General features: G+C 48.5%; 1 protein-coding gene across 1 annotated transcript in view; it reads left to right on the top strand.

Annotated features, from left to right (window-relative positions):
• The window catches only part of LOC146189646 (nidogen-like), a 43151-nt gene extending 29704 nt beyond the window's left edge, over window positions 1-13447 (top strand). The window contains exons 7-15 of the mRNA XM_084604404.1: window positions 1496-1627; window positions 3188-3310; window positions 3939-4158; window positions 5087-5397; window positions 6323-6583; window positions 6644-6860; window positions 7874-8629; window positions 9433-9548; window positions 10901-13447. Coding sequence (XP_084460530.1) covers window positions 1496-1627; window positions 3188-3310; window positions 3939-4158; window positions 5087-5397; window positions 6323-6583; window positions 6644-6860; window positions 7874-8629; window positions 9433-9548; window positions 10901-11022 — 2258 coding nt within the window. The 3' untranslated portion in view covers window positions 11023-13447. The remainder of the gene's footprint in view (window positions 1-1495; window positions 1628-3187; window positions 3311-3938; window positions 4159-5086; window positions 5398-6322; window positions 6584-6643; window positions 6861-7873; window positions 8630-9432; window positions 9549-10900) is intronic.
• Window positions 13448-15146: the final 1699 nt, after the last annotated feature.

The raw sequence follows: 15146 nt of genomic DNA, 5'->3' as shown, positions 1-15146 counted from the left end.
CCACTGGCAGGGATTCTGTCGGTCCAAAGGAGACCCCGTGGAAATTTATGACTGGGTCTCAGCGTCACCATTCTAGAGGACATTCCCCGCTCTCCTGGAGTCCTTTAATGCGCTAGCGTCAATGGCCGCGGTGAGCGAATTCAGCGATATGACTGTAGTCTTCGTGCGTTAAAGGAATCAAGAAAATCGCAGAAAAATCCGGAAGAGTGGATTTTAACTCAGGAATTCAGTCGTTGGAATCGAACACGATAGCCACGGTAGCGCGTAAAAATAGGCTGTTGAAAAATTCCACACAGCGCAATATGATGATAGTAGCCGCGGTGCTGAACGATGTCTTAAATGGTGACCTTGCAGGAATGGTGGAAAGTTTAGCTAAGGGAATTGACGTACCTAGGCGATAACACGGCAAACGCAGATAGTTGTCTGCACAGTACCGGAGGTGCTAGGAACGAACAACGGAAAGCTTGAAAAGGACGTGGTGACAATCAGGACATAAGTTAACCAGAACTGTATGTATGTATGTATGTATGTATGTATGTATGTATGTATGTATGTATGTATGTATGTATGTATGTATGTATGTATGTATGTATGTATGTATGTATGTATGTATGTATGTATGTATGTATGTATGTATGTATGTATGTATGTATGTATGTATGTATGTATGTATGTATGTATGTATGTATGTATGTATGTATGTATGTATGTATGTATGTATTTTAAAGAAACAAGAAAATTTTAGAAATCCGGTAGAGTGGATTCGAACTCAGTAATTCAGTCGCGGGAATCGAGCACGGGACCCCATAGCTACGACAGCGCCGTGTTACTTGAAGGATAGAGGTAAACCTTTTGTTTGTATCACTGGATGTTACAAATGCATTATCACTATGTTACGGTTACATAGTGTGATAAGATGGGTGTTGTTCAGACGGTGATAGAAGGTGATAAGGACATAATGATATAGCGAGAGAGGAATTGTGTGTTGCTATGGAGGTGAAACGCACGCCTGGCGACGTGCATACACTCTGAAACCGAAATAACGAAATTTATGCCTTTCGATAAAAGGTACCGATTGAATATATTTGCCAGTATAAGCTATTTTCTTTCGTCTGCTCAAAAAGCACAAGGCATAATTGCAGGTAGTCAGAAAAATTGTTAACTGAATTTTTGTAGAAATGCAGGTCATAAGATAGAGCGGCTGATCTTGGTAATAAAGTTAAAAATATCAGAGCTATCCTCCGTCTGCATTTTCTTGCACGGAAATACACAGGTGGGTTTATCCCCTGCCAAAGTAGGGGTGAATCCAATTGTTAAGCCAATTCTGGCGATTACTCTCGCTTTCAGTATTTACTCAAGAGAGCTTCACTCCCTCCACAGGCCTTTTGTCGATGAAGTGATAAAAGGGATAAGAGATAAAACATCCTTTTTACTCCTCCTGTTCAGCTTCCAGTATCGCGCAATTCACTAGCCTGTCCTCGCTGTATCGGTGCAGGCAGCAACCCATGCCATGGCGTCGAGTGCGGTGAGCACAGCATCTGTGTGGCGGACGGCACCGAGCACCGCTGCCAGTGCGACGCCGGCTACGAGACGCTGATGCACAGAGATCGGGGCTCGACCTGCGTCGGTGAGCAAGGAAAATCGATGCCCTTGTGATTGGTCTTGTTGAGAAGGCAGTGCGGCCAACCCACTGTGAGCTCGGGAAGGAATGGTGTAAATGCCATTATAAGTGTTTACGCCGCCTCTTTATGTCTGACTTTGTCAACGTGCAATGTTGTTTTCTGATTCCTGAGAAGATGTATCTTTATTGTTAGCCATTGTTCTCTGATCTTGCCACAACCCCATCAAAGGGCGAGCGGCGCCTCTCAGCAAATAAAATAAATAAATTTAGGGTAAGGAAAAATCTGAGCGCAGCTGTTCAAGTATTCAAATCTTGCGATATTCCCAGGTAAATAATACGTGAACTCATAGAGCTTTTATATCCGCTCACCCACTTCCCCAAGTGCAGGGTAGCAAACCGGTTACTGTTACGGGTGAACCTCCCTGCCTTTCCTCCTCATCTTCTTCCTCCTCCTCCTCCTCCTCCATAGAGCTCAGAAATAGAGTATATGCGAACTTAAAAATAGTTGCCAACACATAATCCTCAAATAATTATTCTTCAACGGACACTCCTGTTCTTGTTCTCGATTGTTATATAATAGAGGTCTCGTGATCTGTACAGTGGCAGGAGATCCTTTCCAGGTGTTGGAAGGACGCCTGATTCTGCAAGATGTCTATGCACGACTTACATGACGTCTTCACAATAGTCGACCTTGTCTCGAACAGCTTGTGAGGTGCGCACGGCCTGATGCTGGAACAGGTGGTCCAGCGCGGCTTTACCTGCTATATTTGCAACTGAAGCGACGGTACAGAAGAAAAATAATAATTTTCCAGCATTATAAGGTGAAGATGAGAGATTTGTGGAATATATTGAGGCGCAGGATTGAACGCATGCACACATTTATCATTGTAAGTTATGCAAAAACAACAAACTATACATTAAAATTATGCGACGTTTCTTTCTTATAAATCCGGCAATTTCATTCGTGGTTCTGAGTCCTGACTAGTGGCAGAACGACTATGCAAGCAAGAACAGCTATTGAGCAAGGTATTGAGCAGCTCTACTCCGAACGGCCCGAGACAGATCTACCCGGTCCGGGCACGGCCCGAGACCGATGCAGAGGTCTTCCGAGCGGCTCGAGCCCAACGCTCTGACCGCGTCGAGTACCGGCTTTCGGGACGGCTCAAACCTTAGCCCAGCTATAATTTTGCTCGAAATAAAATTTCACCGCTACGTACTACAACAGACGTTTAGGACCGCAGGAGTAATAAAGGACTCTGATGTAGGCATCAGCGGACGCAAACTAAGCACGGCTCAACCTGGACATATTTTATGCAGCATGAGAAATGACATTACTTTGCTCTCCTCCCTTTTTTTTTTCGATGACCTTGTTCCCCTCCCCACGTGTATAGGTTAGCCGAAGAGGCCTTGTATGGTTAACCTCCCTGCCTTTCTTTTATTATCTGTCCATGTGTGTCTTACGTCGCTGCGCTTAATATAGTGTAAAGGAAGGCAACCAGTAATGCACTGGTTGTTGATCCTGAGCAGCTTGGATAACTTTTATTTTTTTTTGGCTATGGTGCGCAGATGTGAACGAGTGCCAGACCGGCCGCCACAACTGTCACGTGCACGCTGAGTGCATCAACCTGGACGGGGGCTTCGCCTGTCGCTGCCAGCCAGGATACAGCGGGGACGGCGCCAGCTGCCAGCGTGAGCATTTACATTAAACCCCCTTCGATGAAGTCGCACGGCACAGATCGCCATCTGTACAACTAAGTCAACAGCGGGTGATATTCAACGAGCCTTGTCTTGCCGCTGTCGCGGACACTCTAGCTCGCCCATATTGCCCAAGAATTCAGCTTTCTCGGCATACACTTGATTTACAGTCTATCTATCTATCACAAAGAGCAGTTCTGTTCCCTCGTCTTGATCGAGGCCCGAATATCAACGGCTCTCTTTTGTTCGCTGGCCCGCGGTACCCTCCTTTCTACACTGACAGCTGTCACGGACACTTTTCTCGGCTCAGCAGCGTCGACGTGTAAATACTGCGCAACGCTGGTTGGTCACTTTGTAAGGAAGTCATGAGTGACGTCACTATAGTGCGCTGCGCCGAGTGGTCCGATCAGAGTAGCACCCCGAGGGACAGCAGCAGTGAAGTTTGGCGCGCACCATCAGAGGAGATGGCAAATAATGATACATAACCAGTATGATATTGAACACTAGATAAAGCTGCTGATGAATCTTATCTGTGAGCTTGTATTAACTATCGGGTTTATGTTCATCAGTCGCTGCGCTGTCCTTCGTGTTGCTTGAGTTTGTGCATGTTTTTCTTCCACAGGGCTCCCGGAAGCGACGTGTGCGTCTCTGCGCTGCCATCCGGCGGCCGAGTGCGTACAGCCCACTCCTCGGCACCCTCCCCAGTGCCACTGCCCCGTGGGCTACACGGGCGATGGCACCACCTGCGTTCCAGAAGCCACCGACTGCCGACAGAGGCCACTTATGTGCCACATGAAAGCGCAGTGCCAGTATGACTCCCGCACCAGGACTTACGGATGCAGGTATAAGACTGCTGCTATAAAACTTGATGCCCCTCCACTGCGGCGTCGCTCGTAGCCTAAGTCGTTTTGAGACGGTAAACTCTATAACCAAACCAAAACTTTCTTCGGGCTACGTTGACGTTTATCCAACTGGAAATGGGCGCATTAGTTTTCGGGAAAAAAAAGATGCGCAAAAATTAGCTCTAATCCACTCAAAATTGCAACGTCAAGACAGAAGGATCCCGTTACCACCGTTTTTAAACGGAATGATAGTGTATAGGTCAGTGTCACAGATCAGTATATAAATCACTCTTGACACATTGCAGTGGGCTTGCGATGCGCCAGGTGATGGAAACGCCTGTATTTCATTTTCGACGTTGCATAGCTCGAGAATTCGCAGACAATAGATAAGATTTATGCGACCTTTACCCATGAGCGTTGCTTTTCTACAGCACGCTAGATGATCATGCTTTGTGAAATGAGAGACAGCTTTGTAGGGAGAGAAGTGATTCTAGAGTAGCTAACATCTTTCATTGTTTCTTGGTTGCGGAAGGAAAGATCTATGCCGATGTTTCGCTGGTAAATGTTCTTTGGCGTTTGACAGACCTTCGGGCCACTGAAGTTTCGTTTTTACGGTTATTACCCGGCTGTAATAATGGTTTTTGTCCGTGGATCAACTGCATTTTGGCTCGCGTACATGCTACTCGCTTGACCACTGACCCCTTAATTTCTGCCCCTATTATCTGACACATTCTCGTGAGTGTACAGTTATAAGCTACCATATTTTGTTAGAGCCCCCCCCCCCCCCCAACATATTTATAAAGCTTCGTTTAACCAGTCCATAAGATCGTGCTTGCGTAGCGTAGAGTGTTTGACACGGGTGCGAGGTCCCCCCGTGCTTGCTCAGAGAAGGCGAACAGAGTAGCGTCAATGATGCTCCTGCGCGCAGGTGTCCGGCTGGATGGCGCGGTGACGGCACCTTCTGCGTGGAGCAGTCATGCTTGGAGGCGGATGACTGCCACGAAGAAGCGCAGTGCGTTTACGACAGGCACGTCGACTCGCACTACTGCGCTTGCAATCCGGGCTTCTCCGGAGACGGCTACGTATGCTACCCGCAAGGCGTAGGAGGAGGCCACGGCTGCAACTCGCACTCAGACTGCCACCCCAGGGCGCAGTGCATCTTCAACGCGTCCATAGGCCAGCAGCATTGCCGATGCATGCCGGGATTCCGCGGTGACGGCTACCACTGCGTCCAGAGCCGTGAGTTTCTTCTTTTGTCCATGGGAGATAGTGTGGTGCTTGGGGTGATCGAGGGAGGCCATAATCTAGTGAGTTGTACAGACCTCTCCGCTCAGGGGTTGGGCCTCCTCGTTTTTGTCAAGAACATTATTCCCCTATCACGCACTATCAGTGTAAGTTACAACATTATTGGGGACACTTAAGCTCATCCTTTAGGAGTGTGACGCGAGAGCGTAACCTACCAGTCGTCTTCCTCTTCTTCTTCCCCTTCCTCCTCTTCTTCCTTTTCTTCTTCTTACTCTGCTTCTTCTTCCTATTCCTCTACTTCTTCTTCTTTTTCTTTCTTCTTCTTCCTCTTCCTCCTCTTCCTCTTCTTCTACTTCCTCTGCCTCCTTTTCTTCCTATTCCTCTTCCTCTTCTTCTGCTCCTCCTTCTCCTCCTTGTCGGCTGTTCAAGGTCAAGCGTGGCCTCCGCCGGGACCATGTGACGGCTCGAAACCTGGCGCAGTATTGCTATCGCAATAAAATGACAGTGAAAGTTGAATAATCTTTCTGCATGAGTGACAAAAATCTGCTAGATTGCAGAACTATAGATGTTACATATTTTAATTATTGTTTAATGTTTTCACACGGTAGAACAGTTCCTGGCAAAATAATTCGAGATACAACAAACCGAGCCTCAATTCGGAAGCCACCGTGAGGTGGTTGTATTATGGCTTGATTGCCAAACAAGATGTGGAATTTTTGATGAACAGCGGCGCACGACACGATGGGAATCAACGTGTTCTGGTGTTGATTCTGTCTTCTCGTTTTGTGTCCAGTCTTGTCGTGGGCGCGTTTCATCATGACTCACCAACAAGCCCCAATGTACATGCTACTGAAAATTTCGAGACAATGAGCAGGTTGCCATCATTACAACGAGCGTTCCCGCATGGTGATCTGAGCAGAGTCCGGCTGCGAGACGTCGCGGGATTGCGCGCCCGTGGGAGGTGCTTGTGTGGCCAGCGCGGACGGGCGCCGTGCGTGCCGCTGCATGGACGGCTTCGAAGGTGACGGCCACCGGTGCCAGGCCGTAGATGAATGCTCCACACCAGACCAGTGCGACCCGAACGCGCAGTGCGCCTATGACGGCCAGCGCTATCGGTGCCAGTGCGGACACGGTTACGAGGGCGACGGCAAAACCTGCAGGCCTGCTGGTGGAGTAGACGGTAAGTGCTGTGCACGAGGTTCCCACACGCTTTTCCTAACAGCTGCACCGTCCTCTGCAGGTGCCCTGCCGTGCAACGTGGCCCACAACTGCGGCCCATACGCCCAGTGCGTGTATGACCCTTCGGTCCAGTCGCACCGTTGCATCTGTGAACCGGGTACCGATGGGGATGGTTACGTGTGCCGCCCTTCGGCCGTCAGGCCGCTGTCGTGCATAGACGACCCGTCCCTGTGCTCCAGGAACGCTGACTGCGTTGCCCGAAACGCCCAGGGACATGGGTGAGAGTCGCTCGATGTTAATGCTTCAGAAGCGTCGCCTGTGGCCACTCGGCCCCTGTGTGCCATTAATGTATGGCGGTCGTGTACCCTGACCAGCAGTTATTGTTCGACGGGTTAAACACACGAACGAGAGCTCAGCTTCTTTCGTAGCTCAAAGTACAAGCGTGCTTTCGGAAGTTTGGGCACATCAGAGGCCGCGACCTTCTTTAGTGGTAAACGCTGCCACCCACGATCGGCTTCATTATCTCGCCTTGAGGGGCAAAAGCAGTTAAAGCTGCCTTTAATGTCTGTCGGTGCATTTCTAAGGCAGCGCAATGGGCCTAATGTTGAACAGCGCGGGTCACAGCTAGGCGACACTAACAAGTGTGTTGTCACGTATTTCCACGTTCGCGCTACCGCAGATTAGGCTATGTAATACATCTGACGCATTTTTATTGAAATAAACAAACCCGGTACCATCTTCTGACTTAAAGCTTTTGGTAAACAAACCATATGGCTTACGAGGGTTTCTAATACGCTGACATAGAAACCGTTCATTATTTTTATACTGACATATCCCAGTCGAAAAAAAAGCTACAGAACTGTGTCAAAAATACGACAAAATATCCTGTAGTTCTGTTGTAACCATCAGATTTTTCTGTAGTTCTGTAGTACTTTTCTGTAGTATATTTCTGTTGTCCGTTGTTCTGTAGCACTTTTCTGTTGTAACCACAGAAATTTCTGATGTTACTACAGAATGTTGTGTTGTCACAACAGGTTTCCCGTCAAAAACCGTACAGAAATTCTGTCGTAACATCAGAAAATGTTCTGTATTTTTTTCCGACTGGGATGTTTCGGGAGAGATGGCAGAGGCAGCACAGTCAGCCAAAAATTAACCCGAAAAAAAAAAATGAAACCGTGCGGCAGGACGAGGACGAAAGCGACGGTAAGAAGATGCAACAGAATCACACCTGCACTTTACCTTTTCTTACGTGCTGATGGCCGCCACTTTGCGCGGTGTGTTCGCTTCGCAGGGTATCGCACGTGTGCCAGTGCCAGCCGGGCTTCACGGGTGACGGCAAGACGTGTGCGCCGGCACCCCGGGCTTCCGGCGAAGAGTACCTGCTGTTCGGCCAGGGCATGTCCATCCTGCAGATGCCTCTCAACCCGACCAAGAGCAACCCAGGCAAGCTGCTGCTCATGGAGCAGCACCAGACGGTGGTGGGAATCACAGCAGACTGCGTCGAGGAGCGCATCTACTGGACGGACGCCGCTTCAGGTGCCGTGCGTCGCGCCTACTACAACGGCTCATCGCCCGAGGTGTTCCTCACGGGCCTGCGGTCCCCCGAGGGCATCGCACTAGACTGGGCCTCCCGCAACCTATTCTGGACCGACTCAATAGACGACACAGTCGAGGTGGCTTCCCTGGACGGTGCCTACCGCCATGTTATCGTCAGCACGGGGCTCGTCAACCCGAGGGGTATTGCAGTCCATCCCGCACTGGGGCGACTGTATTGGACGGACTGGGACAGGCAGTCACCGCGTATCGAGTCGTGTCACATGGATGGTTCCGGTCGCATGGTGCTGGTTCAAGGTGGCGGTTTGGAAACGCCCAACATGCTTGCTATCGACCTGGAGCACAACGACCTGTGCTGGACGGATGCCGGTCGCCGTACCATCGAGTGCGTCAATCTGAACGGACTGGGTCGGCGAACTGTGTACACGCCCGCCCAATACCCCTTCGGGCTTGCACTGGCAGCGGGTAGGGTCTACTGGACCGACTGGAGCATGTGAGTGTTGTTAAGATTTCCTTAATATCTTGAAGGTAATGTTCAACAGCCTCGGGAAGGAACAGCAGTTTGCATTAGGTAGCGAAATACTGGAAGTAGTGGACGAATATGTCTACTTAGGACAGGTAGTAACCGCAGATCCGGACCATGAAAAGGAAATAACAAGAAGAATAAGATTGGGATGGAGCGCATTTGGCAAGCACTCGCAGATTATGACTAGCAGCTTACCGGTATAGCTCAAGAGGAAAGTATACAACAGTTGCATCTTGCCTGTACTCACCTATGGGGCTGAAACGTGGAGGCTAACCAAGAGAGTTCTACTTAAGTTGAGAACAACCCAGAGGGCTATGGAACGAAAAATGGTAGGGGTAACATTAAGAGATAGAAAGCGTGCAGAGTGGGTCAGAGAAATAACTCAAGTTACCGACATTCTAGTAGGAATTAAGAAGAAGAAATGGACATGGGCAGGACATCTAGTGCGAAGAGAGGATAACCGATGGTCGCTGAGAGTAACAAACTGGATTCCAAGGGAAGGAAAGCGTAGCAGGGGGCGGCAGAAAGTTAGGTGGGCGGATGAGATTAAGAGGTTCGCAGGGGTCAAGTGGATGCAGCTTGCACAGAACCGGGTTAAGTGGAGAAATATGGGAGAGGCCTTCGCCCTGCAGTGGGTATAATCAGGCTGATGATGATGATGATGATGAATGTCTTGAAACGGTTCGCAACCTCTTCACTCGGCGCGCGTTGGGAAACTCGCGCAGCGTCAGCATTTGTTTGGAATGACTTTTTTTTCTTTTCTCGCGCAGCCCGTTCATTCACATGGTTGACAGAAACGGCGGCACTGCCGAGCCCTTCAAACTGCCGCTTGGAGGGAACGGAAAGCTGTACGGCATCACCGCCGTCTCCGAGCGCTGCCCACAATGTGAGTCCTGTTTCGTCGCTCGTGTCGCGGCTGGCTCCTTCCAGAAGCCGTACCTGATCAATTCTAATAAAAACATATGCGCGCGCACGTACTGCAGATATAGCTTAGATAGGTGACGGTTTGAGCGAGTGAGCTACTGATTTAATTATCCACCATCGCCATTGCTGCCGAGGCCGCATGTTTGACAAAATGACAAAAGTGTCTATACGCTTATGTTCTACCTAAGTCCTGAAGTCCAGCGGGGTGGGCATAGACGTTATTTTTTTAATACCTGTGCATCTTTCCCCACTTTGCTTACGGCATACATGATGCTGCTCATGTGCGCCCACTATGTAAGATTGCTATCACTCCTTTCCTAATGGCATAATATTGTTTAAAGCCCCACTACCCGAAAATCTGGCGCTGTGAACAAAGAATCACTAGCATTTCTATGGTAGTGGCAGTTGGAAGGTTGGTGAGCAAGCCTGATCGGCACGCTGTGTGATGTCATGAGGCGACTTGACATGGCCGATATTGGAGAAGATGCTAACAATTGGTAACTCATTCGGGATAAGAGTACGAGTGTCAATCGCATCCTTCGCAGATCTTGTACCCGAGTCACACACAGCTCCTAGTGCTGCAAGGCACGTTTGTACGGTTTGGTTGAGGCTGGTCGGGCGATCATTGGCATAATGTAGTGCGTAGCTCTTCGACTGCATGCTAAAGAGTATGGGTGGGATAATAGATGCGCATATTAAGAAATTAGGGATAAAGGGGTTGCAAATGCATGCACGCGAACGGGGTCTGCAAGGGGTGTCGCTGGCAGGAGCCATTAAGACGATCCAGTCATATGCCCTGAAAGGCGGAGCTTCATCGTCTTCTCATGTTTTTTTTTTAGATTAGGCAGCGGCTTAGGGTGAGCGAGCGCTGTAAACGTTCATTACAAATTATTAAAGAACTTCGTGTGTGTGTCCGCGGGGTAGATGACCTCTCAGAAAGAGCTCTCGTGCCTAAAGGCCTTCGTGCGCTGCGCGATGTCCGCGCACGTTTAAGAATCTCAGGCGGCCTAAATTAAACCACGGCTCTCCGTTTCGGCGCCTATATTGGCGGCGAAAGACAAAAGACACTGACAAGGCCCGAACAAAGTTACCAATGATCCACTGGCATCAGGATCCGTAAAGTAAAAAGTTGGGGCAGTTGTAATGATCCATCAAAAACGAAGCTCCTTGTCCGTCCTGTTCTCTCTGTGTCATCGGGTTTTTGGTGCGCCGGTTTTAGATAGGGAAGGGATGATGAGGGTCTGGATCGAGTGATGGAGAGAGCGCAGTTCCCTGGCGCGCCTAATGCAGTGTCGCTCTTCTTCCTGTGCGCAGTGGCCAACGCGTGCAGTCATCTCAACGGAGGATGCCGACACCTGTGCCTACCCAGCGGACAGTGGGGGCGAACCTGCCACTGCGGAGGCAACAGCACAGCCTGCAACGAAATCAGCGCCTGAGAGCTCACCATGGGCCAGTCTGCCGCACGGACAAGTGTGATGACTTGAGTAAAACCAAAGAAGCAGCGAACGGACGCTACACTACCTAGATGTGTCAAATGCCACGAGCAGCACTCGCACTGCGAAGGCGAAGAACGTGAAACCCTATTTTTTATCTCGTGTGGTCTGAGCGTTCGCGCTGGACAAAAACTAGAGCAAACCCGAGGTCGATGTAAGAAATGGACTTTTCCAAATTCTATTTCATTTTGTAATTTTCCGCCCTTCGATATCGGCTGCAGCGACGTTCCTGGGTTTAAACCCTGGGCTTAAGTCAACAACAAAAACAAGAACGAAAAAAAAGGGAGCATGGCGTCACTTCAGCCAAAAGTGAAGGGCAGAAAATTAAGAAAATGAAATGGAATTTGGTTTCAGCAAGGATGTGACACTTGTCCAGCGCATGTAGGCAGGGAAACCATCCGAGGTGACTGCCTCGTTTGGAACCAAACGAACAAAAAAGATCGATGTCTATTTGCTCTCTCTTCTCTCTAGCCCTCTCAACAAAACGTTAGATGTGCCATATTCCGCGCCGTTAACAGCGAATGTTACCATCCGCCCACGCTACAAATGTCGCACCGTGTCTGCAGTCTCACAGGGCATGGGTCCGTTCTAAAACGCAGCGAGCGTTGGAGCTGTGTGCATAAATAGCGACGACTGGGCCACAACTCTCGCTCGACAAATGACAATAAATATTAAAAAAAGAAAAACCCGGAGCACCTTCTTCGCACCTTCTCTCCTTTCCATCACCGTTTTCTGGAGCACTGCCCCTCTGGTGTCTCCGTCAATAACATGCGCAACCCACCTTTTTTCGACCTTTTTCCAGAATTTTTCGCCCTGTTCCTTCATCCCACGGTCTTCCCACCATACTGCAACACTTGTGATGCCACCCCACCCACTCTCTACCATTACCTATGAGAATGCCCAAATCCCGTCCGCGTTCCTTTCATCAAAACCCCTCCCCCTTTTCCTGGGAGGCCGCCCTTCTGGCCACGCAACCAGCCGGTCAGCTACTACTGGTAGAGCGGCACAAGCTAGAGGGAACGGCCAGAGGGCTCCATAACTAAGGAGCCTTCCTGGGAGTGTCTGACTTAATTTTCATTAAATGAAGTTTTTACTCCTCCTCCTCCTTGCTCTGTTCCTCATCGCACACTTGTAGAAGATACCTCGAACTCCCAGCTACTTCACGTGGGAGCCTTTCCAGTAAAAGCTGCCCTCTCCTGCTCTTGGCCCTTTTGCCCTTTTCTTTGCTGCATTATCTTCAAAACCATGGCTTACTTTACTCAATCCTTTTCCTGGGCGCATTTTTCCTTCTGTTTATCACGGTGCTAAAGTACATGGCGTGAAAGAGACGACATTGGAAAGTATATTAACGCGTGCTACTGCTGTCGCACCATCGAACGTAACCACTGACGTCGAGCGTAATTTTTGCTCAGTTCTTCTTCAGCGGTACTCCCGAGGAAGATACCTGTACTGGGCCTGTATCATAAAACAAAGATATTCGCCTCCCTCAAGCTGTATTCTGCTTCCTGCATTTTCCAAAAATGGCGGCCGACATCGTAATTATATAACGCGGCAAAAACCTCCAACTAGACAAACTTTCAATTTCCGGATGAGCCACTTTACATGGCTTACATTGAGGCGTACTCTAACTGTTTGTTCCCTAATAGAAACCTACCTCCCAATGGCCCAGACGTGACCCTTCTTGCACCCAACGCGTATCGTAGTCGGGAGGCGATATGCATCACCAGAAGGGGCAACACTCGGCAGCCCGATGCTTTCCTTCTGTCGCTTCATTCGCGTTCACTCGCAGTTCGAATTCGCGCTCACATCTTTCGAGCAGAAATCACCGCACTCACCATTCACTGACATTGTTCTCACACAAACTGTTCGCTTTGTGTTTAGGGGCGGCTTCATTTTCATCCAACTATACTTTCATTCTAGGCTAAATGGGAGAAGCCCGCAAATGGCGGCTTGTTGGCGCTTTGGAGTAGTGTTGCGTTGATTCGCCAAGGCTTGCTTTGCTTAAAGGGGTGGATGGTGTGTGCGGCGGATATTCGGTGACGGATTACCGCCGCGGAAGGAGGCGCATGTGCTCCAGTTTTTGAGTATACACTCACTTCGCGCGCAACACTTATTCCGGTTTTACTTATCGTTCATTTGAAAAAGAAAACGAACGAAAATGTTCAATGTTGCGAGCACGGGGAATTTTTCTCCTCCTCTCGAAGGTTGTTCTGGTGTTCCGCGCATTAAAGTTAAAGGGGGAGAGGGTGTTAAGGACGCTTCTTGTGCGTCGGGAAGGGGGTATGACGCTGAGTACGGGAAAGGTTTTGCGCATATTGTTCTGTTGGCCTTGGTATACGAAGGAAATAAAAGTGTCTCACCATCTAGACTCTGTACTGAATTCCTTAGTGAAGACAATTACTGTTCCTAAAAAAAGCTACCGGCGTCTTCCTCAGCCGATAGATGATTTAAATACGTTGTCTTTAGATATCCTGCGTGAAAATATGCTGCGACCCCTGATGATTCAATGTCTCTAACGCTCCCCCTAAGTCCATCCCACAGAAGCGTCACCTATGGCACAATATTAAAACCCATTCGCAGCACGAATAAAACAACGACAGGAAGAAAACACACACGGCAGGACGAATGCTGCACTTCCAACTAAAGTTTGTTATGAAAAAACCAAGCTTAAGTACATAGCTACTATCACCTTCTGACAGTCAAACATGTGTGTCTAAAAAAGCCACTTCATTATCATGTAGATAGAGGGATGGGGTGCTGACACATTGATCGCCTGCTTTTCTGATGTGATATGCCTCAATTATTTCTCTTTCTACCTGATCCCTTCCCCGCCCAAGAAACTTAGTTTTCCGAAAAATGGGTTTGCACTTACAGTCTCGGCAGTGAATTGCGAGATTGCTGCCTTTTCCTTCTTTCACCTGATCGTGGTGTTCTTTTGCTCTCTGATTAAAACAGCGTCCAGTTTGACCTATGTACACACGATTACAGGTGAGTGGAATGCTGTACACTATCTTAGTAGTGCACCGAGTGAACCAAAGGTGGTGCTTGATCGAACAAATCGGCTTTTCTTTTTTCACCATCATAGGACAAATTTTTGAAAGCTTACTCAGTGCAGAAAAGACCACGTTTACATCATATCTTTTGGCAACTTTCTTAAGATTGTGAGATAATTTATGAAGGTACGGAATTACTTGAGTGACCTGCCTCTGATCTTGCTTATCTTTCTTTTAAATAGCCTTTTTCTTCTGAAGCAGGCTCTCTGCAACTGCAGATAAAGTATCAGGAGGAAAGCCAGACATACGCAATCGCTCTGTTTGCATTTTGACACTTTCGGACATTAGGTGCGTACACGATTTTTCTAACGCGGAATTGAGGCAATTCATGGCAATTGCTCTTTTGATTATTTTAGAATGAGCGCTACTATAGGGGAGGAGTGCCTTTTGTGACCTTGGATTGTACATCCAACATATGTGTCCTTCTAAAAATGAAATTCTTAGGTCAAGAAACTGTATGCTATTGTCATGTGGGAGCTCATGGGTAAACTTTAAACCATTTGAGACCGATCTGAATGAGTCAAGAACGTCAGCAACAGCCTCGTCAATAGATGAATTGTGCGGCTTGTCCATTATCACTAGATAGCCGTCTACATACCTAAAAATACGCACGTCAGGAAGCGAGTTTAACAAACTCTTGTCAACGCGAGATAAAAATATGTCACACAGAACTGGCGCCACACACGAGCCAATGCAAATACCTGCTTTTTGCGTGTAAAACCTGTTGTTAAAGTTAATGGCAATGGATTGTAGATAAAACTCTAATAGGGTTAAGAAACGGTCGCTACTTGCACCCGACAAGTTTTGAAAAGGCACTTCTCCCGACTCATCAATTACCGACCTTACAGCCTTAAACAAATCTTCGTGCGGTATGGAATAATACAAAATATTCAATGTCAGTAGGGAATCCAAAGGTGGCTGATGTGGTGCTGCCGAGGCCTTGCTTCAGTGCTTCAACGATCTGGTGCGAGCTCCTGACTAGGAAGGGGTCTTCTGTCTTCAATGTCGACAGCT

This window comes from Amblyomma maculatum, chromosome 5 (genome assembly GCF_055883805.1).
Source record: "Amblyomma maculatum isolate TAMU_Amacu chromosome 5, ASM5588380v1, whole genome shotgun sequence".
NCBI classification, from domain to species: domain Eukaryota; kingdom Metazoa; phylum Arthropoda; class Arachnida; order Ixodida; family Ixodidae; genus Amblyomma; species Amblyomma maculatum.
Note: the sequence above shows the minus strand (reverse complement) of the source record. Positions and strands in the feature narration are given on the sequence as shown.